The sequence below is a fragment of the Rhinopithecus bieti genome, unplaced genomic scaffold (assembly GCF_001698545.2).
Source record: "Rhinopithecus bieti isolate Rb0 unplaced genomic scaffold, ASM169854v2 scaffold_41207, whole genome shotgun sequence".
Classification (NCBI taxonomy): domain Eukaryota; kingdom Metazoa; phylum Chordata; class Mammalia; order Primates; family Cercopithecidae; genus Rhinopithecus; species Rhinopithecus bieti.
Genome location: NW_016816890.1, coordinates 602,446 through 627,559, shown reverse-complemented (window position 1 = coordinate 627,559; position 25,114 = coordinate 602,446). Strand labels below are relative to the sequence as shown.

The following is a 25,114-nucleotide window of genomic DNA, read 5'->3' as shown; positions in this document are numbered from 1 at the left end:
GAATTGGCTCATGCGATTATGGAGGCTGAGAGGTCCCACAATCTGCCATCTGCAGTCTGGAGATCCAAGAAAGCAGGTCCAGCCCGAATGTGAAGGCCTGAGAACTAGGAACACTGTTGGTGTAAATCCCAGCCAAAGGACAGGAGAAGACCAATGTTCCAGCCCCAGCAGTTAGGCAGACAGAAATTTTTCCCTCTCTTTTTGTTCTATTTGGGCCCACCCACATTGGGAGGGCAGTCTGCTTTACTCAGTTTAGTCTCCTCTGGAAACAGCCTCATAGACACATCCAGAAATGATGTTTGACCAAATATTTGTGTACCCTATGATTCTGTCAAGTTGACACATAAAATTAACCATCACAACTGGTAAGAAAATAAGTCATATGTGTACAAATCAAAGGGGGAGAATTGGTGATACAGAATTAAAGATATTTAGTCTACAGATTCAAGGAGTTACATTGCCAGTTGAAAGATAATACACATTGGGATTTGTGGAAAGTGGAAAATGTATTTTGATTAAACATCAAAATTTTAAAAACTTATATTTAAGTTTTATAAGTAATTTTTTTCATCTGTTGCATTTCATCAGTACTTATATTTCTGCATTTAGAATCTTTCATGGCTGTGTAAACATGTTTTTATCAGTATGGTGAATCAGTTAGCTTTATCTATACATAGACTTTGGTTGATGAAGAAGTAGATTGGTAATTGCTTTTTTCCTCAGATCTGTTTGGTTACTTGGAATATTTAGCCTGAAAGTTACAAATATGCAGTTGAGCAGGAAGAAGAAGAAACCTTTTGGCATCAAATACTGTATATTTCTCAAAGTATTTGATATTTTTAGTCTCCTGAAGAGACTGCAAGGTTGAGAATAAACAATGCATTGTACATATTTTTGAAATAGCATTCTCTGAGTGATAGTTTTGTGAGTGTTTCCTCCTGGGGTCATGGTGCACTTCCTCTCAGTTGGACTGACCTCGATGTTCTCATTGAGAAGATGATGATGGCTGCTACTATTTATTGAGCACTTTCTAAATCCTAGGCACCATTTTAATGCTTTACGTATATCAGCTAATTTAAGCTTCACAGAAACCCTATGAGGGAGGTACTATTATTTTATCCATTTTACAGAGGAGGAAACAGGAACGTAGGTAAGGATGTGATGATGCTAGGATTCAAACCCAGGAAGTCTGGCTTCAGTTTGCACCCTCAACCACTGATAGTGTTTTGAGATGAATGATAACTTTTTTTTTTTTTTTTTTTTTTAACACTTACTATGAAGTGGTGAGGGCTTTATAGGTGCTACCTCATTTAATCTCCCAACCAGTCAGTGAGACAAATGGCATTTTATTTTAAATGAAGAAATAGGTTTAGATAGCTTGTCCAAAGTCATACAGTGACAAACAACTGTGACCTCATGCCAGCCCTCTTAACCATCTCACCAGTCTGCCTTCAGGAATCTACTGCAGGAAGAAAAATTTTACTTTGGTTTTCAGGAGCATTTTGTGGTTTAGTTTAACTGTTATTTGAAACTGTATAGCTGTTGGCTTCATTATTTTTATTCATCCTCTTTTCTATACTTTATTTTTTTAGTCAGTAATGCCATAAAAGTTTTCATGGTTAAAGCTATCGCCGAGAGAGCCATAGCTTGTCCTTCAGACTCTTACAGAAAATCTTTTACTCTTCAGAGAAACTTTTTTAAAAAACATTGCAAATTTTCTTTAGTGGCCAAGTTCAGTAGGTTAAATAAATTCCTTTGGACTCAGGAGACTGACTATTCATGTTTATTTTCAGGCAGAGTAATACAGTACTACAGTTTTAAAAAAAAAAAAAAAAAAAAAACCTCAGAGACATCATTTTCTTATATTTTTATTTTATAGTTATTTAGGGAAGGCATAGATTTTCTTGCCCACTTTGTATGTTCAATGCCTAACATAGTTCTGGGATTTAATTTTTTTTTTTTTTGAGACAGGGTCTAACCCTGTCACCCAGACTGGAGTGCAGTGGGGCGATCTCGGCTCACTGCAACTTCCGCCTCCCAGCCTCGAGCTATCCTCTCACCTCAGCCTCCCAAGTAGCTGGGACCCCAGGTATACCCCAAAATGCCCAAATAATTTTTGTATTTTTTTGTAGAGACAGGGTTTAACCGTGTTGCCCAGGCTGGTCTCTAACTCCTGGGCTCAAGCACTCCAGTTGCCTCAGCCTCCCAACTGCTGGGATAACAGGCATGAGTCGCTGTGCCTGGCCCATAATTCCTGGATTTAATAGCTTTTCCATACATAGTAGAATTGATTGGTATTTATAAGAAATTCTTATCCCCAACTTGGGTAAGGAACTGATATTCCAATACTGGATCACAATGCACTGCAAAGCATAACAGGCAAAAATTACTATTTTTTAAGTGATTCAGCATAAAAAAATACACTTAATTATGCTCAATATTAACTTATTAAAATAATATCAAAATAAAACATTCTGAAAATACTTTGATAGTGTATTCTAAAACCATCATTAAAATCAACTAAAATTGTAATAAAGGAATATTAATCAGAAGATTTTTAATTGTTAGACTGCTAGAGAAACTAGAATTTATTTATAGCTTATCTTAGAAAGTATAACCATTTCATTATCTCTTTTGGCCTTTCTGTAAGCAAAATTGGATGCCCCAGTAGTCTCATAAGTGACTTTTGTACACTCTACCTTAGTTTCCCTTTTCTCCATGAAAATAATACAGATTTTACTTTTTTTCTACATATGAAATGATAGCCACGCTCTGAAACGCTAGATACTAATGGTTTGCAGTTGAGTAGTAACATGCACCAGGCTAACCTCTACCACTAAATTATGAATTTAGTTTGATAGCCACTACATTTCTCACTCAGGTGGTCTCTGGTGGATGGGGGAGAAGCCTTCAGACTTGACATCAGAAAATGTTTGTGAGCATTTTAAACATATTTTACATGAATTATTCTAATATAAGGAAGTTATACAATTATCATCCACTGGTATAACAAATAAAGTGGGCTTCACATTAATGAAAAAATGTAGTATCTTCATGAAAGCCTTTCAGGGGACAATGATAGAAATGTTCCTTGACTGTACAGAGCTGAAGTTAATAAAAGCCTGACCTAAAGTTTTTTTAAATGTTGTATTTGAAGGCAATGAACACCGTTATTATACATGGTGTAGTTTTGCTGTGTGGCCTCAGGTTTCTAATTACTCCTTCAGCAGCGTGTGCAAATTCTTGGAGGGTCCATATACTGTCATTTCATATTGTGAATTTTTGTTTGGACATTACCTTTTAGGGAGCAAAAGTATTCTTGATTTTGATTAAGAGCCTTTGGTTTTGGCCGCGCGCGGTGGCTCAAGCCTGTAATCCCAGCACTTTGGGAGGCTGACGCGGGTGGATCACGAGGTCAGGAGATCAAGGCCATCCTGGCTAACACAGTGAAACCCCATCTCTACTAAAAATACAAAAAATTAGCCGGGCATGGTGGCGGCGCCTGTAGTCCCAGCTACTCGGGAGGCTGAGGCAGGAGAATGGCCTGAACCCGGGAGGCGGAGCTTGCAGTGAGCTGAGATTGCTCCACTGCACTCCAGCCCAGGCGACAGAGCGAGACTCTGTATCAAAAAAAAACAGAGCTCTCGGTTTTAAGATTTTTTCCTTTTTGTCTGAGTCCACAGGCTTTACACATCAGGGAGTATAATTTTAGGGAATGATTGTGCAGTACCAAAGCCATAGGTTTTCTTAGGATTTGACATATTTAAGAATAAGGTTAGATTTATTTCGCTACAGAAATTTACCAAGGACATGTAAGATTTTATTTTGGTATTGAGGAAACATTCTTCAAAAAATTATTTTAATTATGCATTTAATAAAACTGAAATAGAAAAGTAAGGAGACTTTTTAAAATATATGCATTTTATTACCATAGTTAAAATATGTGACAACGGTGAAGTAGTACATGAGACCACAGCAAGATGTTTCCCAAGGCACTTGGAAATAAGTTTCTCTGACAGTTAAATACTAAAATGGATCAGAGAAGGCAATGCAGCCCTGTCTAGTATATCCTAATATTCTCAGGCAATCGGGGTTTTCCTAAAACTTCACTGGACGCCTGAAGGAGGAGGGAACTTGGACTTAAATGGAAGCATGAGCAAGCGAGTCACAGTGCCCAACCTCGGCAACATCTGCCTGTTTTCCACAGGAGAGGGTGCAACATCAGGAACATTCATTTGTCGGGTCTGCCTGTTCAATCCTGCCATGGATATGGGCACACTGGTTCTAGTGTAGGGGTTATTCCTAATCATGTAACTAACTATGAGGCCCATCCATTAAGTTGAGCAAACTGGAGCAGCTGCTCTTAGGCTGAGCTTGGCAGGTGTGGTGGCAGGAGTTATAGGGGATGTACATTTCACTCTTGTTTTCTAAATATGATTACAATTCAGTTTTTAAAATTTTGTCTTTAATGATATCCCAAGGACATCTGTGACAGCTGCTGGCAATTTCAGCAGCCTCCTTCAAATGAAGTTATGGTAGCGATCTTAACTGGTCGACTTGCCCCAAGCTCAGGGCCTTTCCCATCGCCTTTGTTCTGATTCTTTGCTTGTTCAGGCAATTATCTAATAATTCACTTCCTGTGTTGGTTTCCTGTGAAGCCAGAAAATATTTCCCAATCCGCTTGATGGTAAACGAATATGCTGACATTCTGGTTTTACGTATGTGAGAGGTGGGGAAGCTTAACATTAAGTAGCATCTCATCTCCATGATGATCAGCTGAGATACTGATGGCAGTGATGGAGCCAAGAACAGATCCTGGACAGAGGTTAACCCATCCGCCTTGCAGTGGCAGCAGGTGTCCCTAAATTGTCATGTACTCCTTTCATAATATAAATGTGTTACTAAGAAACAGCTTTCCAGCCAGAGACTGTGTTTCCCAGCCACTGTTAGATCAGCAGGCCTTTCTCTTGACAGAATATAGTAAGAAGTGGTCGCCTTTTGTATATGAAGAATTAAATTACTGACCTTGGGAAGAAAATTTAGATAGTAGCTCATTTAATCTATTATTATTTTCTTTGAGGCAAAACCTCTAACAAATACTTGAAAAATTTAAAGGGTTATATACTTTCCTTTCCTGTGAGTGATGAGCTATGAGTGATGTGTTGAAGAGTCAGAAGCATTGTGTTCCAATTTCAGCTAAGTCTCTAATAAGCAGTATGATCTGGCCCTAGTCAGTTAACATCTGTGGTTCTTATAGTTTTGCCTGTAAAGTGTGAAGATTTAGTTTCTTTCAAATAAAATATTTTATCAATAGGTTAATATAATCTTGCAGGTCTGAAACGTTTTCCTTTTTAAAATATTATTGAGCTCTTCATGTCAGGTTCTAGGCTAAGTGCATCACACATATCTGATCACCCCATGAAGCATATTTCATTTTATGGATGACAGAAGGGAGGTGTTGAGAGTGGATGTCAGTTGATCAAAGCTAGGAGGCAGCAGAGTTGAGATTTATGCTCTTGTCTGCCCAACTCCATGCCCCATACTGTTAATCATTATGTTGTGTTCCTCAGATTTGGCACATATTATAAGAGGGTTTTTTAATCCCTCTTGATTTGGAGCATGTTTTACTTTCTACGGGGTGATTTCTTTCTTCCATCCTTATACTTTCTCTGTTTTCTAAAACCTGTGGAATTGAAAGAACTTTTGTACTACCATTTGTTTCATTCTATAAACAGTCCCAGATCATTTGAAACCCACATCTTTTTTGAAACTCGATGTACTAGTTTAGTGTTCAGTTTTTTCTTCTCAGCATACTCTTCTGTGCTTTCTTTGTGTGAAGATGGCAAAAAAAAATGGAACTTTTAATGTTATTGAACATTCTCACAAATTAGCTTGGTTAAAGGAAAGAATCTTGGCTTAGATTTAGGAGGTGCAAGTTCTAGTTCTTTCTCTGAAATTTACTGTGGAACAAATAATACTATTTTGCTATATTAAGTTTTTGAAGAGTAAAAGATCAAATATGTGAAAAGCATTTAGGATCACAGAAACAAAGTTTTTCTGTGTGACTGCTGAATCATAATAGCTGCAGTGGATTATTGGAACCAGAATTAAAGCAAAATAATTTGGGGCCTATTGTTGCTTTACGAAGATCTGCTTAAGGTAATTATAATTCATAATTCATGTGGCTTGGCCTACACGTAATGCTAAACTTGGATTGCTGAATATATATAGGCAGAGAGATGATCAAATTGCTAACTGAATTACAGCAGTAACAGCGTGATTTTTTTTTTTTTTAAAGACAAGGTCTCACTGTGTCACCCAGGCTGAAGTGCAGTGGCACAATTATAGCTCACTGCAGCCTCGAACTCCTGGGCTCAAGCAATCCTCCTGCTTCAGCCTCCCGAGTAGCTGGAACTACAGGCACACGCCACCACATCTGGCTAATTTTTTTATTATTTTATTTTATTTTTGTGGATATGGAGTCTCACTATGTTGACCAGGCTGGTCTCAAACTCCTGACCTCAGCTGATCCTCCTACCTCATAGATTTAGGAATGTTTTACTGTCCAAGTTGTGTGACATAAGACAAATGAATGGGAAGAAAAGGTGGATCATGAAAGTTGTAGACTTAGAAGAGGAAAAAGAGAATTTCAGGGGACGTGACGCTCAATAGAATCATTCAGAAACAGCCTGAGAATTGAATTGTAGATAAGCTACTTATTAGTAGCATCAGCTGCTGAGAGTCGCTGGTAATTTTGCCATGTTGAAAATGCTATGCCCTTGAACTGGGCCAAGTGAAACTTAAAGATTTAAAGGGGCTGGAAGTGCTCTGCTGTCTCTGAAACACAATGAAATAGAGGGTGAATAGCTTGAGAGATCATCCACAAACATCTCAAAGTTCAGACTTATTTCTCCAGGACAGAAGGCACATTTCAAGATAGTGTGTGTGTTTGTGTTTGTGTTTGTATTTGTTTCATAGTGTTGAAAGTGGGAGAGTTGAGGCTGATCATTTCTGTAAACTCATTAGCCTTTAATGCCCTTTGTTTCCGTAAGCATTTTTGACATCTCTCAAACTATAGTTATTTGGGTACTACCTTCAACAATTTTTGCCATATTCATTTGCTTTTTTTAACTTTTAAGTTTAAATATATTTTAAACAGGAGTTTTGCATATCTGTTGAAATCTCAGGTTTGATATGGTATAGTTTTTCATAATGTACATTAAAATAAGTACATAAAATTAACATAAAGCCTGTCCATTTTTGGTCCATCTAAAATTATTTTGAAATACTCCTTTCATTTAATTTTGGCTCTTTGTACAGTGAGCACACACAATGTCTAGAGTGGAAAGTCAAAGAGAAAACTCAATGACTGGAAATAGAGATTTTTCAGTGAAATTTTCTAGACAGATTTAAAATGATGGATGAGTATTACTTCCTCTTTTAGGTTACCAGCCTAAAACAAGTTTGGGTTAGAGTTTAGTTAGGTTTAATTTCTTTTCTTTTTAAACTAGTGGATAGTTTTTAGGCTACATAAGTTTCTAGGCTTCATACGTGTTTTCTCCCATTAGTTTCCTAGAGGGACTTTTTTTCTGGAAAGTTCTAAACTTGCCTTGGCTTTAAATAAGGGGTAACAAAGTTTCTCCATGCTTATTTTAGTGATGAGGTCTGCTCTACCAACTCCTAAGCCCAGGGGTTTAGTTCAGCGCAGCCAGCATGCTGCCTTTTAGTTTAGTTTAGTATAGTTTAGTTTAGTTTAGTTTAGTTTAGTTTAGTTTTGTTTTGAGACGGAGTCTAGCTCTGTCACCCAGGCTGGAGTGCAGTGGCCGGATCTCAGCTCACTGCAAACTCCGCCTCCCGGGTTTAGGCCATTCTCCTGCCTCAGCCTCCCGAGTAGCTGGAATTACAGGCGCCCGCCATGGCGCCCGGCTAGTTTCTTGTTTTTTTTTTTAGTAGAGACGGGGTTTCACCGTGTTAGCCAGGATGGTCTCGATCTCCTGACCTCGTGATCCGCCCATCTCAGCCTCCCAAAGTGCTGGGATTACAGGCTTGAGCCACCGCGCCCGGCCACATGCTGCCTTTTAAATGCCAGATTCAGTGCTAAGCGCCATGATACATAGAGGAAGAAGGTTCCCACCTTCTGTGAGGCATTCCATGTAAACAACCGAAATAGTCCAGTGTGATATAGGTATGTGTCAGATACAGGAGAGATCAACTCTTTGGGTGAATCAACAAAAGCCTTAATAGCTGGGAGAGCATTGGGGGCTGGGCACACTGAGTGGGGCATGGGGAAGGTAGTACACCATTTGTGGTATTGAGAATGCCACAGTTCTTTCTCCTCAGTCTTCACAGATGATTGTTCTGCAGAATCTCTGTGGGTTCTGCATTGGCTAACGTGGTATTCTGACCGAAATTAATATTTTAAATGTACAGTAATGCACAACTTTGCTGCTCTGACTCCCTTGCACGAGTTCGAAGTAATAGCTATGAACCTTCAATAACAGTTGGCATGTTGAGATGGCATCCTTCCCAAAACAACATCTTAATGAGGTTCTGTGCTTCAGAATCAGCTTTTCTGGTTTAAATATATTCAGGCATATCCTACGTAACTGGAAGCACTGTGGCAGAAGTGGCAGGGGTCATATTGTGAGTTTTGCTGAGTTAGGCATGTAGGCCCCGCAGTGTGAGGGCCTCTTTGGAGCAGTCCTGAATATACAGTGATTCTGTGCCTGGGTGGGAGTGTGGTTGCACAGGGGAGGAGAAAGAACATGATGAATTAACCTTACCCACATTTGAGGAAGTTTGTACAGAATGTGAGATGGAAAATTTCTAGTTTCCATGTATTAATACCTTCTTACCCATATGCTCATAGCCGGAGCCACTCCCCTATCCACCTGAGCTCCCACACATTCAAAAGCCGGTAGTTGAGGGATCTTTCATTGCATATATGTTGGGTGTGGGGGTGGGGGTTCAATTAAAGCAGAAAGTGTCTAAAAAACCCCCACAGTGCTGATTGCATTGATGAGAGCATTCAGACTTAGACTTTTAGGGACTTAATATATACAGGATTTTTTTTTTTTTTTAAATCGTTAGCAGTATATTATTCTCTTTCTTTTTTTTGAGACAGAGTCTCGCTCTGTCGCCCAGGCTGGAGTGCAGTGGCGGATCTCGGCTCACTGCAACCTCCGCCTCCCGGGTTCAAGTGATTCCTGCATCAACCTCCAGAGTAGCTGGGATTACAGGCACCCCCCACCACGCCCGGCTAATTTTTGTATTTTTAGTAGAGACGGGGTTTCGCCATGTTGGCCAGGATGGTCTTCAACTCCTGACCTCAAGTGGTCTGCCCGCCTCCGCCTCCCAAAGTCCTGGGATTACAGACATGAGCCACCGTGCCTCTCCGGTATATTGTTCTCTAAATGGAGCAAGGAATAAACCCCTGGGGGGACTGAGCATTACCTCAGACCCAGCCATTTCTCTGTGCTGCCAGAGACCACACCCCTCCTCAGGCATAACCACAGAGGACTATTTCTTTTGGCTGGGTCTCTGACCTTGAAGGATCCAGCCTGCCAGCCGCCTTGAGACTTTGGGTGCTAGACATAATACTGGCAGAGTCCAAGAGTTATTTCTATTTCATATGTTTTATTTAGTACGGCTATATTAATTTTTTATTCATCAGAAGTTCTGCTCTTGAAATAAATGTAAAACGTTTTACAAAACCACTGCCACTGAGTTTCACATATATGTAGAAATATAAAAAACTCCAGAATAAGGTAGCACCCTCAAATGATGCCTCATTGCCTTTTTCGTGGAAACACACACAGCAAGTTGAAAATGTAGATTGATCTTCCGTATCTGTTAAATTATTAGTTTTCTCCTTCTGAATATGATGAGGCAGTTTTCCTTGGAAAAACAGTTTGTGTTCAGCTTGGGTGGTTGATTTTCCACCATCAGTTTCTCCCTTTAATAATTGAAAACCACTGTTCATTATTTACATAAAACTGTCTTTTTCTGGTCTGCTTTCTATAACCTTTCCCCTCTTAAGAATTTTAAGAATTCCCTGACTTTCCTCTGGGGGATTTTCTGCCTGCTTTATCCCAGATGTGGGACATTGACTAGGCTGAGGTTTTGGGGAATTTTTTTTTTTTTTTTTAGTGTTTTTACATTTGAAAGACGTTCTTTTAACCAGTGCACAAATCTGCCACTGAAAAAAGGGGCTTTGAAGAAAAATCAAGTAGTTAAGAAAATATGTGAACTTTGTTTACATTTCTCACTTATTGAATGACACCAAAATCCCATATGCCAAATGAAAAAGTAGACAGTAGTTTCAGATAATAAGGGGAAAATACACCCATGTTATTTCAGCCTTTTAATTCTGGGATTTTATTCTCTGAATGAAGGCATGTCAGTTTCTGGTCCCAGTGGCGCTGTGTTTGGTCTTTAATACGTGCTTGCTGATGTCAGCTGAGGAAATACAGGGGCTTGGTAGATGGTTACATGGCCTTTGTCTTCTCTCTTTCTACCTTCTGCTCACATAAAGAGGATATTTAACCTTTTTCATAATATTTTGTCTGCTTGCAGTTTTACAGATGTATTGATCCTAATCCCTGGTTCAGAAATGTTAGGAAAAGGAGATAAGTTACAGTGAAAGAGGCTGTAGTAAGAAATACAGGATTTTCTGGGTTTTTGTAATGTCTACTCAGATTCCCGGATGATTGTTCATTACCAGCTTTTGGTTATTGTGGTTTATGTATTAATGTCTTAAAAAAATACAGTCTAATTTTTTTTCATGATACTATGTGCGAAGAATACCAAGAATAATTTTTTCCTTACTTGAACAAATATTATACATTTTCCCTAAGTCCAAAATTCTGTTTTCCATGATGAACACAATTCTGATGTAGTATGTTTAACTCTATAAAATCAGAACTTGTTTTAGTTATTTTCTTCCTAATTACATTTTTTTGTTGTATTTTTAAAAATCTAAATTCATAAGCTTTATTTTCAAATATGGTTTCTACCTCTCATATGTTTCCACACTTGTGCCATGTTCCCTTGGCTGACAGATGCTTTTTTCCTTTTTATCTCGTGTAGGATCTTTCGAAGATGGTTTGGCTGCCTTGGAGATTTGGAGATCTGATGCCACGATGAGGACTCACACACGGGGGGCTCCCAGTGTGTTTTTCATATATTTGCTTTGCTTTGTGTCAGCCTACATCACCGACGAGAACCCAGAAGTCATGATTCCCTTCACCAATGCCAACTATGACAGCCATCCCATGCTGTACTTCTCTAGGACAGAAGTGGCAGAGCTGCAGCGCAGGGCTGCCAGCTCGCACGAGCACATTGCAGCCCGCCTCACGGAGGCTGTGCACACAATGCTGTCCAGCCCCTTGGAATACCTCCCTCCCTGGGATCCCAAGGACTACAGTGCCCGCTGGAATGAAATTTATGGAAACAACTTAGGTGCCTTGGCAATGTTTTGTGTGCTGTATCCTGAGAACATTGAAGCCCGAGACATGGCCAAAGACTACATGGAGAGGATGGCAGCGCAGCCTAGTTGGTAGATTTTTGTCTTTTCTTCTTACTGTAGTAACTCTGCATTAGAAAGAAACAAATCCATATGAAATCTCAGAGGCCAGATCTTCATATACCTCTTTGTGTATGTGTGTGGGGGGAGGTGTTATTTGTGTTGCCAGTCTTATGAATGGCCCTTAGTTTCAAAAGATGTAGTAACTTCTATGTTTAAAGTTAGAGGGAAAATATTTAGATGCAGCCTAATCTAAAGAAAAACTGATTTGTGGAATTGATTAAAGAGTATCATTTTGATTGTTGAGAATTCTTTCCTCCATATTCAACATGCATATATTACTATCATCTGGTGTTAGGTTTGATTGACCCCAAGTGGTTAAAACATTTTTCAGCAAGACATTTCTAGTAATTAAGACTTAGTTGCATTTTATGATTGTAAGGAACTAAAGGTGAATGGGATGGGACTGACTGGCAATTTATAAACACATCCCCTCCAATAACCAGCAGATTTCTGAGACCTGTAGGAAAACCAACATTATTGTGTAATTGTGTGAGGAATTCTAATTACATGATAATTTAGTTTCAGAAGTTTAAGATTTGAGAACAAATTCCTGTCTTTTTGATTAGCTTAATTTTATTTTATTAATTTATAATTAATGCTTAATATTCTTCCAAACAGATATGTGATAAGTTGATTAAACAAGGGATTCTACAGATGTTTTTACTCATGCAGTTTTAATTATATGTTTATGGTTCAGTTGCAATAAAAGAATTTATAGATTGTATGAAATATTTTTTTAAAAATTATGTAAGCTGCCTCTTGTCATAGGACTAGAGAGAGTTCATTTTAAATGCTTAGAAAAATCTGTAAATGCACCTAATGCTATGATGAATTACATCTTAACATATCACAGGGGTGAAGGATGGTGGTTTGCAAGCTTTCCGATAAATTTCTGGAATTTTGTAATGAAAAGTATTATGCAAGAGTTGGCATTAGATCCATATCGGAGCTGATATTTTAGGCCTGTTGCTAAGTATATGTAGTCATTTTGAAGTTTACAATATTGTAGGTTGAAAAGAAATTTTTATTTGATTCATTTAAAAGCTTAGCCATGTATGTGGTTGTTTCTAACTTTGACTGACATTAACTGATCTTATTCTATTCTTGACACCAAGAAAGAAAAGATGTATGAAAACTTTTCTGATATTTGAATTACCAGATTACATTATCAAGTGCTACAGTAACCCACTAATTGATTTGTTCAATTACTTAGTTTAAAATGGCAACCATATTGACATTATTTAGAAAGAAACCTTTGTCATCTAGAAGGGTACTTTCTCTTTAAAGTCTTTTTTGTTTTAGATTAAGTGAATTTTGGCAAATTAAGAAATCGATGTAAATATTCCAGAGATAGTGCCTATAGAGAACCATGTATTTAATCCCACAAGAAAGTAATGGATGGTGAAATACCATTTTTGATGGAGATTGTTTAGCACAATATAGTAATATTATGAGAATTGTACAAGACTAGTATAATTTTCTCATTATAATGTAAAATATTCGGATATATAAATACCAACGAATGGATGCTGCCATCAAGATGAGACTCCTTCTATGATAAGAGAAATAAATAACTTAAAAGAAATATTATAATTTTTACATAGTTTCCACAAGTCCAGATTTATTGATCCCTGGAGGTATATAGAAATTTACTAGGAGTCTAGCACTTTATTCATGGCAATATTGATAGAAATAGGTATAACTCTAGGCCATTAACTAAAAGCCAATTTTTGACTTAATAGAGCTGAACAGTTGACTTCTTTCTCTTGACCTTCAAGGTAAAATCTTGAGAATTTACGCTTACATCTGGTTTCTAGTTCCAAAAGTGATCTTGAATTAGAAAGTTGAACTACTTGAGCATTTTGTTTTGGCAGGTACTATTATTAAGTTGTATTGTTTAATGACTTCACAGAAATTTTAACTTCTTAAAAACTACCACACCCAACCCTTAGACTTTTAAACTTTCATTTAGATTTGTGGTTGAGCACAATTACGACACAATTATGTGTTGTAATAATTTAAAACAATGTTCAGTGATTTTATAGTTCAACTACCTCTGTTTTAATTGTGCCATTAAATCATGTCCTCAGTACGTACCAAGAAGTATACAATGAGTATTGTCATTATCTTAGGATGTAGTTCACCTATATTTGATTTCAGAAAAAAACCCAAATAACTAGCTGTTATTTACAGAAGAGATCAATAATTAATATTATGAAAGTTAAAAAAAAAAAAAACTTTCTACAATAGCTTCATCAGGCTGAATGCATTTGCCTTTTTCTTTGAAGAGCATTTCTACTCTTTTGAAAGCCAGTTACTAAATTATGTTCATTCACTGATTCATTTGATCAACAAACATTTATTGAGCATCTACTGTGTATCAAGCACTGTGCTAGGGTGCTGGGGATTCAAAGATGAAGAAATAGCCCAGTAATTTTATAATGTTTACCTAGGGCAAAGGTTGCAAACATTGGGTTCTTAAAGCCTAAGCTAGGAGTATTTTCTCTGCTTAGAATTGAGTGTGTGGATCATTTCCACACACTAAGGAGTTTCCTTAGTTTTCATTCATGACTTAAACATTTGTATCATGCTGCACTCTAATGTGGTAGAAAAGCACCAACTCTGGAGTCACACTGCCTTTGAATCCCAGCTCCCTCACTCTTCAGCTGTGTTAATTCTCTTAATTAGTTAACTTTTCAGATTAATTTTCTTAATTTGCGTGAGCATTAGTGTCCTGATGTATAATGTGGCAGTAACAACCCTATCTACCTTATAGGGTTGCTAGGAGGATTAAGCGCAATAATCAATGTAAAGTACTTAGCACAGTTCTTGTCACATAGTAAGCCCTCAGTAAATGAGAATAATGACGATAATGGTAATTATTGATGCTGTTATTTTATCTACCTAGTACTTAGCCCCTGTTTGGTTTGTAATTTGGTATATGTAGACTCCAAGGAAATAGTATCCATTTGGGATTTTACTAATCTTAATTGCTCTCAAAACTAGAACATCTGTTTAACTCATAAAATTTTCCCCTTGGCTTTGTTCCATTAAAACTTTCATTGATGCTCCCCTGGGCCCTTTTTAAAATGTATACAAGAATCTAATGTTAACACCAATGAGGAAGGTTTAGAGGAAAGTAACAATGATATGTCATTTGTCTGGTGTTAAAAAGAAGTACCTGTGAGATATACATGCATACAGATTTATTAATGGGGTTCATTTTATTTGAATATCTAGTAAATAAAGAGGTTAAAGTTCACATCTATAGATTCACTTAAGCATCCTGAAGAAGAAAGGTTAAATGGAAAATATTCAATTGTACTCTGTCCGTCTAATATCCTACAAAGTAGAACAGGAATCTCATAGATTTATAATGATACTGGTGGTTGAAAAATAGCAGCAAGCATTTTTATTGTGTGTGTCTCTGAGTGTCCAGACGGTTGGGCACCGCAGAATGATGAGACTAATCTATGTGCTATATCTGCTTTTTCAGAGGTGCTTGCATCCTCTCTCAGAAGCCCTGCCCCGTTTCTCTCCCTTTTGCTAGGGAACACACATTCTTCATTACAGTAAAAGTAACAGAGTAATTTAAGCTTGTGCTGAACTTAGTTTTAAAATAAAATATAAAATATATTATTTTAATCCAATATATAATGGCAAAATAGTATTAATTAAAAAATTACAATGCCAAAGATATCACCAATAATGTCTTTGTTTTTATGCTTTTAATTAAGTCTTTTTCCCTCTATAAATCTTGCCTTCCAAATGAAAGCTAGAATTTAAGTTGCAGTTGGCTCAGTGTTATATAAAAGCTTTATTAGAACTTAACATGCACTACTTTTAGAAAGCTTTAATGAACTAAGATCATAAATCTAGGGCTGGAAACAATGGAAATATTTTCTCATACTTAAAGTGAGTTCACTATTTTTGAAATAGTATCACCTAGTTATAAAACGTACAAGTTCTGTATATGCCAATTGGCATAGGGGGCTATCCTCATTATTAATGGTTGCTTTCTGCATTCAATCCTTAGATAGTTGAAAAAAAAAAAAACAGCAGAATTCTAAATAACTGAAAATCATCCTTCAGTTTTTCTTTTCTCAAGAGCCTAAATGATAAGGTAGGAAAATAATAAAAACAGTGCTTAGTAGAGATTTAAAACGGATTTTTAAAAAATCAGTTTTCAGGATTTTGGGGGGTCAGCACATATTATTCTACTTTTCTAAAATTTTCATTACTTATTTCTACTATAACTTTTCCCTTAGAAGATTAAGGAAGCATAAAATACTATGCTTCAAATTAGAAGTAGCTGAGAAAGAAAAGAGGGGGGAAAAGACTGGAGACATTGACTAGACAAGGAATGCAACAATTGATAAAAGGCATCTGAAATGCACCATGAGTGGGCCACAAGTGGACACTGAGAGGTTTTGTTTGTTTATTGGTTGGTTGGTTTTAGCAGCAAAGAAAGTAGGCTTAGTCAGTTTTGAAGTTTACAGTGACCATGGGATCAGTTACTTTGTAGAACTGACTACTCTTGGCCCAAGGATCAGAAGGAAGTTTCCCGTAGGGCTTTTATGAAGAACCCTTGCAGCCTTCTCATCCTTGCAGTGCATGTATGATGAATTGCACAGTGTTATTTCTTTACACCAGACTGACCTGAGAGTGGGACCATGCCTCTTTTGCTCATGTGTGTATCCCTCGATAGAGGATCTCCAAAGCAAAGTTTACAAAAACCTTGATCAGGGAGGGAGTGGGGGTGGTGAAAAGGATGGATATATGGGTTAGTCCACGCCACTTTTTTCCTAATCTAGCTTAATCCTTTGGTAGATTTTGCATGTGTAGAAAAATGAAATGGCTCCATGTCCACCAGGCAGCATCCCTATACATTGTCTTAGCCAAGCTCTTGGTAGATGGGTTGCTATGAGCTTAACATTATACTCCTCAGCAAATTCGTAGTGATTTTCCAGAGCTAAAAACAAAACAAACAAAATGTACTCAAATAATTATCGGAAAACACTACAGATCCTGAATCACTTAAGAAAGGTGCAGTTAAGTTTACCATATTTCACTTAATAATATGGGAAGATGAATGCATTTAAAAGAGATTTAGGATAGGATTGTAACTGAAGCACTTACTGTTCAAGCCCTCGTTAATAACATAGAATTATCCAGCATCCATTTCCAAGCAGCAGGCTTTTTGCGGCTCCTTGTTTTAATTTGTAAACCCTGAGGAACAGGTCTGCCCCAGTGGTCTTTGGATCTGTCCTTGCATCTTGGCTCTGCCATTGTGTTAGCCACATGTCCTTTGACAGGTTCCTTACACTCTGTAAACTTGGTTCTTCATCTGTAAAATATGAATTATTCCTCCCACACAAGGTCATCCCAAGGATTGAATGAAGTAATGCATATAAAGCTCGTAGCATTATGTGCCTGGCACATAGTTTTACTAAAAAGTTTGTTATTATTACCCAGAAATAGGTACGAATATATAACTTTATTCTTGCTAAGTTTCTTGGCACACAGTACTCCATTTTACCTATGTTGTCACTCTGGAGTTGTGTTTTTGAAAAGTATTTGTTGTGACTCATTAGTTCTCTCTTTCTTTATAGTATTTTTCCTTACTTATCATCAGACAGAAAATAAATCACAGAGGAAAGAAATTACTTCACTCTTGCATTGGAGCCAGTTAGCTACAGGAAATCAGGAGAACTGGTGAGGGAAACAAAGAAAGTTGAACTTTTGGACAGAGAAGTAATTGTGTTTTTACTGAGTATTAAATTCTTGCCTGTGATTGCAAACTTCTGGATGGTGTCATCTGAGGGTGCATTTGCAAAAATAAAATATAATTATAAAATATTAAAGAGAGGAAAAAAGAAAAATCTCCAGCATGTTGAAATTAACCAGTTTCATTGCTGTACGTATGAAAATGAGGAGTGTGCCTGCCTTGCTCAGCGTTGCCTGCTGGGCTTCAAATGCAGTTCTCTGCAGCTGTTTCTTGGGTTTTTTACTTCTCAAAATTGCAATTTAAGACTGAGAATCAAAAGCCGGGAGGATGTAGCTGGGCCTCAACATGTGGAGCCACAGCCCTGTGAGTAAAAAGATCAGGTTTTCTTCTCATGACCTTACAGTGAGGAAGGCTGGCCGGCTTAGCCCAGAACGCACCTGGAACCCATTAAAGTGGACTCGTGGAGACAAATGCTGGGCTGTCAGAAAACCCAGCCCCTAATTCCCCTGGCTTTTTCTCATTCATGTTTTTTCCTTTCTCTTACCCTTCCCCCTCACTCTTTCTGCCTCTCTTTTCTCTGTTCTTTTCATTCTGTGACGTAAGGGAAGCTATTCCCTTTTATCCTGCTGCAGAGACTTAAAAATATTATAAAAGGGTAAAATAACTTATGAGGCTTTTTACAACAATCAGATTCTTTAAATTTTACAGAAACACACAGCCATTGGGAATTCACTTCTTGAATGCCGTTTATTAAACAGGTTGTTGCCATCATTGTTACAAATGGATTCTTGGGCAGGAATCAAGGTCAGGTGCTCTGTGGTGGGAGGAAGCAGATGAAGAGGAGCCGAGGGAGAGGCATAGGCAGGTGTGCAGATTAGCTGAGCAGCCCGGTTAGAGTGCCATTGGACAGTTGTGTGGTGCACAATCACACCCTAAATAGGATGTTCTGCTCACCTAAACTGTCAGCGCTTAACTAATTTAGACTCTTCCCCATCTATTTCAAATGCAGGTGAAGATAAAGTTATTCTAATAATGCTTCTCTCTAACAATAACTTTAAAAATGTTATGACAGTTATAAATCATACATGATTGAAAGGAAATCCGAAGTTAATTTTCTTTATAGGATTTGTTTATTGACTCTTAAGATTCAGTATTGGTATGACCCTCAAGTCATCTCTGTGATGAGTGACTCACTTGCTCGCCTACCTCCCACCCTTTCAGTGTCATTTGATACCTTTTTAAATGGAACATGGGCAGGCTTTCAGACTTGTCAGAGGGAACTGTGTGCTCAAGGCCAGAGGAGTTCTCATCCCTCTTTAATTGGGGTGTAAATCAGTGTCCCTCATCCCATATGAACAAAGGCAACATGAATATATTAAGTTCCATGTAGTCTTTACAATCTGGTCTTAAATTTTCTAATATAAAATCTGGCAAGCATGATGTTTGAATTTTGTGCACGTCTTGCCTCATATCATAAGGGAAAATGTTAGCTGGCAAGTACCGCATGTATGTCTGTATTCTTCATTGATACTTCATAATCACTTTTTAAAAGTTGGCTTTATCTTTTGGATGAAATATTCATGCCTAACACCCCTTAAGATGTGGGGTCTTGCTGACATTAACTTCTTGCTAATGCTCTATAGATATATAATAACTTGAGAGTGATAATGACACATACACGCTCATGCAGCCCTTTATAAAGCCGGGGAGTTTCCTTTTACCTTAGGTATCTTAAGAATGGCTTTTTTACTTCTTCGTCTCCTGCCATGTCCATTAAGGGAACACATTTCAGCCACACTTACCACAGTCTCTCTCATCCATCTTTCCTTTTCCTTTCCAGTGTTAACATGCTAGTTCTGGAGGAGATACCATAGTCGGGGCCAGATCATTGCTTATCCCACATAAGCCTGTGGTTTAGAAAGCTTTGTGTTTAGGATGACTTGGAAGGGATGACTCAGGAAAAAAGAAACTGGTTAGAAGCTTATAATATTAGTGTAGGAGGGAAATGAAGACCACAGTTAAAACAGTGAGAGTGGGGAGAAGAAAGCATAAATTTAAGAGACATCTAAGACTGAAAATCTACAAAGAGATTGATTAGATATAGGACACTCTTTCTCAAAGTGTGAGGCTTTCAGCATATTGGGTATCCTTAAAAAGACAGATTCTTGAGTTTCGCCCAGACTCACTGAATCGTGTCTTCTTGGAGTAGGCCACAGAACCTGTATTTTAGCAAGTCCCCAGATGATTCTTAGATGTACTAAAACTTAAATTGTAAGGGAGAGGGAGTCATAATGATGGCCCTGGGTGACTGGTTGCATCTTGATACCCAAATGAGATGGAGAATATGGGGAGGAGAGAGTGGTTTGTGGGAGGGAAAAGATGGTTCACTTTTTTACATGTCTTTTTGTGTCACTCTATTTCTTCTATCTACCTTATTTGTCTCACTTTGTTGATATTACCAACTGTGTGGACAGATGACTTTCAAAGTTCTCTGTCCCTATTACATTGCAAGGGCTTATAGATACCCTTAGCAGGTATCTTGGTGTATAGTTATTACTGTAACTTTTAGGACCTCCTGGCCATGTCTGCTCGTTCTTACAAATTCACCATCTTCCACTTCTGCTTGTTCTGTGGCTTCTGCACTGCTGCTACTATGCTCGTTATTTACCCGTAGTCATTTTTCTCTTCCCTCTCCTTGCTCTGTTCTTCACTCTTGCTACTCTATGAATGCATTTTGCTGTTGGTGATTCTGTTATTTTTGAATGTAAGTGAACTCTTCAGAAAAAAGTACCTTTGATAAACAAAAAAGATCAGTCTATTGTCACCCATCCAGAGCTTAGAGATTTTTTACTTTTTTTCCTAGAATTTTGTGATTTTTATTGTTTTAAAGCTTTTAACTGATAGGTATATGTGTGGTCTTCCCAGTGGTCCAGTGGACCATGTGGCACTGGTATTTTCAACTCTGCCTTGAGTTTGGGCAGTAATGAGTTTACAGACCAGCCCTGATCTGGCCTTTCTGCCTAAAAGTATGCCAGACTCATTTATACCTTGTCTTCCACCTTTCTCTCCAACCCTATCCAGACAGTATGATCCACCTTAACTTCTTCCACCATTACATGTTCTCTAGCCCCTCATCCATCTCAATTCCTATAGTTACTTTTTATTTAATTCATTGGTTTGCAGTCGTAACTAGGTTGTCTGGTTTTCTGACCAGGAGTGTACATCTTGTAGATTCAGCTCCAAAGAACCTTCTTTCTAGAAACCTTCCAGACTCCATGTTCTATACCTGCCCTCCAGTATGATTCATATGTTCCAAGGAACCCACGCAAAACTGTTATAGGTTGTTTTGCCTGCACTACAATTCTTGGTTTATTTGTCTTCCTTACTGGCACATGAGCTTATTGAGGGTAGCCCCAGCATTTTTGGTGGTTCTAGGAGCCACATATGGTATACCTGCCACAAAGACACTAACTAATTATATTGAATGAATGGATGGATGAATGAATGAATGATCTGTCTTATTTTTATTGAGAGTCTAAGCTTACTGAGAGCAGAAATCCTGGATCTGTATACAACTTTGAAATTGATTTGGTGCCCTGTATACTGTGGCTGCTCATATTTATCTGGTCTCACTTTCACTCTGAAGACCTGCCTGTCATCAGCCGTTTGTCTGTCGGCCTGTAATCACAGAGACACTTTACCTTTGACCTACTTGGAGGCCAGTAGGAAGAATGTCAGGATTTGACATCTTGGTGCATAGCTCAGCAGAGACTCTCAGATTACCTGGTCTTTGAAGTATTCCTCCTGCACCTGGCCTTCTCTCCTCCCTGATCCCTTGAATTTTGATGTTCATCTTCTTACATGTATGTAATGTCCATGTGTGCTCCTTCTCAGGTAACTACAACAGAGTTTTGTTTTTATTCACTTTAAAGCCACCTGCTTCAGTCTTTGAAATGAATGGTGGTGCTGTTAAGCAAGGGGAGGTGATAGTTTGTAGAGCAAGGACTCTGGAGCCAGTCTGCCAGTGTGCCAGTCACATTTAAGAGCTGTGTGACCTTGAGAATGTTACTTGGCTTCTCTGTGGTTCAGTTTCCTCATCTGTAACTTGGGGATGTATATGATACATACTTCATACTATAGAGGATTGGTTAATGAAACAGTACGTAGCATAATGTGTTAACTATTATTGTTATCTTTATTACTTCGCTTATATTTTGTGTTCTTATGATTTGATGCCAAAGGCAATTTTCACTTATCGATAAATGTATGCACATATTCACTTTATATAAGTTTATTGTATACTTATTCTGTTCTTGGTATTTTATTAGGCATTGGAGATACAAGGATTTCAAGACATGTTATGTATCTGTTTTGCCTAGAGTTGTTGGTCTATGGAAGATATAAAGACTAGAACTGTTAGCATATTAATACTAGTAGTGGGATAAATGCTATGACTAGGAAAGTACAGTGTGTAGTGGGAAAATATAGTAGTACTTTGCCCAACATAGGAGCATCAGGGAAGGCTTTCCTGCTAAGGCCTGAAGGACGGATAGGAACCAGCCATGTCAAGGGGAAAAAGGAGCTGAACTTGACTGTTCAAGCACAAGTAGCTGTGCAAAGGCCTGGAGATAAAAGAAAGCAGAGTGCTTTTGAGGAACTGAAAATTCAGTGTAGGGAGGAAACTAGCAAGTGTTGAGGCTTCGGGTAGAGAGCCAGATGCTGCCAGTCCTTGTCTACCATTTAAAGGAAATTGGACCTTTTTTTTAACAAGTACTGTGAAACCACTGAAAGGTGTAACAGGGCAGTGCTGTGATCAGATTTATGTATGTATGTTAATCTTTTCATTGAAAAATAAAAGTAGAATATTATATGAATAAATGTGTAGCTTAATAAAGTATTTTAAAGCAAACACCCTGGTAAGTACCACACAGGTCAAGAAATAAAATTTTGCCAGTCACTCCTGGAAGCCCCTTCATGGGCCCCATCCCAGTCCCAGTTCCCTCCCTTCCCACAAAGACAACCCTGATGCCCCGATAACTACAGTCGTTGTGTCCTTGTGTTCCCTTATAGTTCGTCCAAGTGTGCATCTCTCGGCATCATCATTTAATCTTGCTCATTTTTTAAAAGTCTTTTAAGGTTTTTTAAAAAATCTGCAGGCCGGGCACGGTGACTCACGCCTGTAATCCCAGCGCTTTGGGAGGCAGAGGCAGGCTGATCACGAGGTCAGGAGATCGAGACCATCCTGGCTAATAGGGTGAAACCCCGTCTCTACTAAAAATACCAAAAAAATAGCCAGGCTTGGTGGCATGCACCTGTAGTCCCAGCTACTGGGGAGTCTGAGGCAGGAGAATGGCGTGAACCCAGAAAACAGAGCTTGCAGTGAGCCAAGATCGCTCTGCTGCACTCCAGCCTGGGTGACACAGCAAGACTCCATCTCAAAAAAAAAAAAAAAAAAGGAAGAAGAATCTCATTGTGGGAGTGGATTGCCGATGTGAAACCGGGAAGTCAAGTAGGCCTTTTGTGTTTATCTAAATGAAAGCCTAGAATTGGAAATAATTGATAGGTTCCAGTGATAAATAATTAGCATTCATAAGACTTGACAATTATATTTGAGGGCCAAAGGAGACAAAGAATTTTCTTTATGGGATGGTGGGATCTCTCAGTGGGCTTCTAACACTTGGAGCTATTGAGGAATGCTAAAAAAGGTTTGGATTTGGAGATACAGAATTGAAGTGCCTTGGGGCCCAAGCGGAGATGTCCAATTTATATCTCTCAAGCTTTATTTTTAGCTGCTTCCTGTTTGCCAGTGGTACATTGTAACTTAAGAGTGTGTGTGTGTGTGTGTGTGTGTGTTGTGTGTGAGTGTGTCTCAGTCATAAGGAAAAAAATATATCCAATATGAAATATGCTTTCAGGTACAATATGTATCCTTTCTGTTGATGATAGAAAAATGTAGAAAGAAAATCCAAAGATGATCATATTTAGTTCAAGTTGTCCTACTACAATAAATAAATGAAGAATAACTGGAAGAATGAGAAGTCGAGGTGCTGATATAGCACTAAAGTCACATGGTGTCCTCAAATCACTTTCTGGAGCTGAAACCAAAGAAACATTGTGCAGGCTGCACTCTGGGAGGAGGGCATCAGCTTGAGTGAGTCGTGCTGCTGCTTCTCAAGCTGAAAAAGAAAAAAGGTTCCTGATGAAGTGTAGATCGCTATTAGGGCTTGTAACAACTTAGTGAGCAATTTTTAGTTCATATCTGTGATGCATTTACAGTGAATTTACTATTAAAAGAAAAAATTGGGAAATGAGATAATAAATAAAATATGTATGTATTGCTAATATTTCACATTAACTTCAGCATCTTTCCATTCTAAATCATAATTTCTAGAAACCACATGAAGTTTACTGTTTTACCTTCTTCCAAGGGCCTGTTGATATGAGAAATATTTTAAAGTATTACTGAATCCAGTTTGAGTCTTTTGCCCTCTGCTTTGCTACTATAACCTGTCACTTGGTCAGAGAAGTTGGGACAATATGATTACATTCAGCATTTAGGGTCAACTTTTATTTTCAGTATGGCAGTAACTCTAGATCTGAAACTGGGGAATGTGTTTAATGTCTGGGGCATATTGAAGACAGCTCACAAGTTTGGCTCATATTTTAAAATTATTTATTCTGTTTTTTGGCAACATAGGAGATAACTATACCCCAGAACAATTTTTACAAATCACAAAGGAAAGTTCTAAATTGACTTTTGTCCACTCTACTGCCCAATTACTTTTTAAAGACATATTCTTTGAAACTGTATTCCCAGGACAAAAAAATAAATATTATGGGTTCAGGGTGTTGTCACAGGCATTATTTCATTATTTCTCTTGAATGTAAATGGCTTCAAAGCCAAACAAAATTGTTTTGGAGGGGAAGGGATGTTTTTCTTGTTTTTTTTTTTTTCCACACCATGACAAATTATGTTTTCCTTCCTGAATTGAGTGAGCCCTTTTAGTGTCTCCATGCCTGCTCCCTTCATAGAGCACCATTTGCCCTTTACTTTGAACATTCTGAACTTCTCTGGTCTCCTGGGTTCCTTCCTGATGATCTCACGGTGAGAATTTTGTCTTAGTCCTGGCTCCCTACCCTCTGCTGGGAAGTGCCTGGGCAGCCTGGATTTCAACACAGTTCCTCCCACTGAAGCAGCCCTCCATGCCAGCAGTATGCCTCTGATGGGTGGCTTATTTTGGATCACATTTACCCTCTAAGACAGTGGCTTTGAAACTTTTTCACTGTGACCTACAGTAAGAAACAACCCAATACAGACATAACTTTTTTAGTTTATTTGTTTCTAGTTTTTAATTTTATTTTTCTTTCTAATTTTATTATTTATTTTTATTTCATCTTTTAGATTTAGTGGGTATATGTGCAGTTACATAGTATGTATGTTGCGTGATGCTGCGATTTGGGGTTCAGTTGATCCTGACACCCAGATAGTAAGCATAGTACTCAACTGGAAGTTTCTCAACCCTTGTTCCCCTCCCTCCCTCTCCCATGTAGTAAGTAGTCCCCACTGTCTTTTGTTCCTGTATGTCCATGTGTACCCAATGTTTAGCTCCCACTTACTAGTGAGAACGTGCGGTATTGTGGTATTTGGTTTTCTGTTTCTGCATTACTTTGCTCAGGATAATGGCCTCTAGCTCCATGTTGCTGCAAAGGATGTAATTTCATTCTTTTCTATGCCTGCTTAGTATTTCAAAATGTATATGTACCACATTTTCTTTTCTTTTTTTTTTTTTTTTTTTTTT

The 25,114-nt window shown here is 38.1% G+C and overlaps 1 protein-coding gene across 1 annotated transcript in view; it reads left to right on the top strand.

Annotated features, from left to right (window-relative positions):
- Nucleotides 1-25,114, top strand: part of DSE (dermatan sulfate epimerase) — a 68,568-nt gene that overhangs the window by 17,859 nt on the left and 25,595 nt on the right. The window contains exon 2 of the mRNA XM_017855460.1: nucleotides 11,089-11,557. Within this exon, the coding sequence (XP_017710949.1) occupies nucleotides 11,142-11,557 (416 nt within the window). The 5' untranslated portion in view covers nucleotides 11,089-11,141. The remainder of the gene's footprint in view (nucleotides 1-11,088; nucleotides 11,558-25,114) is intronic.